Here is a 2,044-nt window from a genome sequence, read left to right as displayed (position 1 = left end):
CATAATGCATGTGGATATTAATGCGCCATAGCCAGCAGTTCTTGCTAGACCATATGAGCTACGCACAGTATCAGTATTTCCTCTTTTTGGACCAAGTCCTAGGAAAACCCACAACTCTATTGACAATTTCAAGGTGAGCGTACAAATATTATAGTGTGACTTACATTGCCAGTAACGCAGGATACTGCACGTTCCTGATCCTTAATCTTCACATTTCCACCCCTATTGTATGTTTTAAGTAGTGCCTTTAGCCTATCCCAAAGTCTAGAATGCTTATTATTCTATCTGTCTGGTTACGGGGTCCAGCGTGGAACGGTATGAAGCTCTTAAAGGTCAGTTCCTCCACGTTTTAGGTTTTAGGCGACCAGAGACTGGACTGCTACTGCCCCTGAGCAGAGAGAACAAATCCATTTATCACTAAGATCTGGCAAGCCGTGACTTGCCACCTGGGTGTACTTCGTACACGTGTATATTCTAAGAATTATTGCCCACAAGTCCTGAGTGCATTGATTCCTCCATGAAACCAATTCGCGGATCCGGCACAAGTTCGTCGTTGACTGCAGGAAGAATATTTACTGGGTTTTGTGTGGACACGTTCACTGATTTTGTTTCCCTGCTTCCTCACCATATCATATTGGTGTATGCATTTTTGTTCAAAATGGTGGAAGTTGGCATCAGCGGATCCAGAAAGTTCGATTTTGCCACTTTCTCTCGGGTGCGCTGGGACCAGCATATCTGGATACCGGCCCTCTTCTGGCAACGCCAACAACAGGAATCGACAAACAAAAGACTACTGCTAAGGGTAAGGACACCACTGCCGCTGCCAAGGCCAAGAAAACCGCTGCAGTACTATCGGCAACCGAGCGTTCTCAGTTGTATGCATCGGTGGTACAACTTTGCACCATGGAGGAAGAGGAACGAGCCGTGACGATGCTTCATCCAGACTATGCGTTTACTCGCTTTGGTGACGAACTCGAAATCTCGGAAACTCATATTTCTTACTGCAGCGCACCCCCAATTTGAAGTAGACGTATGCACCACTAATGCAAATGATGAATTGGAAAATTCCTGCGCGAGATATTTAGGGATGCATTATAAGCAATTCATTGGCAGCCATATACAAACTGAATTGGCTGTCGGGAGCCTTGGACTGGGTACGCCAAATGCATATCACAGCAGGGACAACTCTATACTGGACGTGGTCTCTATCCCTGACGAGGCTACCGTCAGAGCACGAGCACAGATTTAATTGCAGGACCGGCTGGGTGATTATGTTGACCAGCGGTCGGACAAGGTCTCCAATAGCCAGCTCAAGAGAGGGCGGAAGCAGCGTTCCCAGGACAACTGGGCACGCAAACGCGAAAGGGACCAAAGGAATGACAGGCTGGACAATGAGTAGTGGGACAAGGACCGATCGTATACTCGCTTGCGCTCGCCGCTACGGCAGCAATCGGCCTCGTCAAGCGCACCATGAGCAATCATGGATCATAAGCACCAACCTTCGACGTCCTCCTCAGCACAAACATCTACTGAGTCCAAGAAGGAATGCACCGCCCTATATGGGTGCATCAAGCAGGGGCATTCCTTCAAGCATTGTTCGGATAGAAAGAAGGCAGCTGCGGCAGTCATCTCGTCGGGTGCAAAGCTTTTTTTTTTGACAAGGACCGATAGTCCAGAGTTTTGCGGATGCGTGTGACGTGTAAGTTTACATGGATGTTGGCAGTGCTTTTAACTTTATTTTTGCCAACACCGTAAATAAAATATCATTTACTTATTATATATACTCGGGCTGCCATCGATGGTTGGTATACAAGGTACTGCTGCTATTCTCCTGTCCCATGCGGAGGGCTAGGGTGTTCGACATGAAAGGCACCCTCCATGTGGTACCAGGAATGGATCCATTATCACGTTGCACTTGTGGGCGCTATTGTGCACACATAGGCAGAGCACAATCTCAGGCTGGCCATTCTCCAAGGCGCAAACGTATGCGCCGCGAAGCCAAGCAAAGGAAACGGCGAGCCAATTATCAGAAGACTGATGCACC

At 48.0% G+C, this 2,044-nt stretch overlaps 1 protein-coding gene across 1 annotated transcript; it reads left to right on the top strand.

Moving 5' to 3' along the window:
- Positions 1-269: 269 nt before the first annotated feature.
- On the top strand, positions 270-1,023 carry SARC_01869 (hypothetical protein; the record flags this gene model as incomplete). Its single annotated transcript, XM_014304391.1, has 2 exons — positions 270-315; positions 773-1,023. The coding sequence occupies 2 exons, from the start codon at positions 270-272 to the stop codon at positions 1,021-1,023; spliced, it is 297 nt and encodes a 98-aa protein (XP_014159866.1).
- Positions 1,024-2,044: the final 1,021 nt, after the last annotated feature.

Source organism: Sphaeroforma arctica (genome assembly GCF_001186125.1).
Source record: "Sphaeroforma arctica JP610 unplaced genomic scaffold supercont1.79, whole genome shotgun sequence".
In the NCBI taxonomy this organism is placed as follows: domain Eukaryota; class Ichthyosporea; order Ichthyophonida; genus Sphaeroforma; species Sphaeroforma arctica.
Note: the sequence above shows the minus strand (reverse complement) of the source record. Positions and strands in the feature narration are given on the sequence as shown.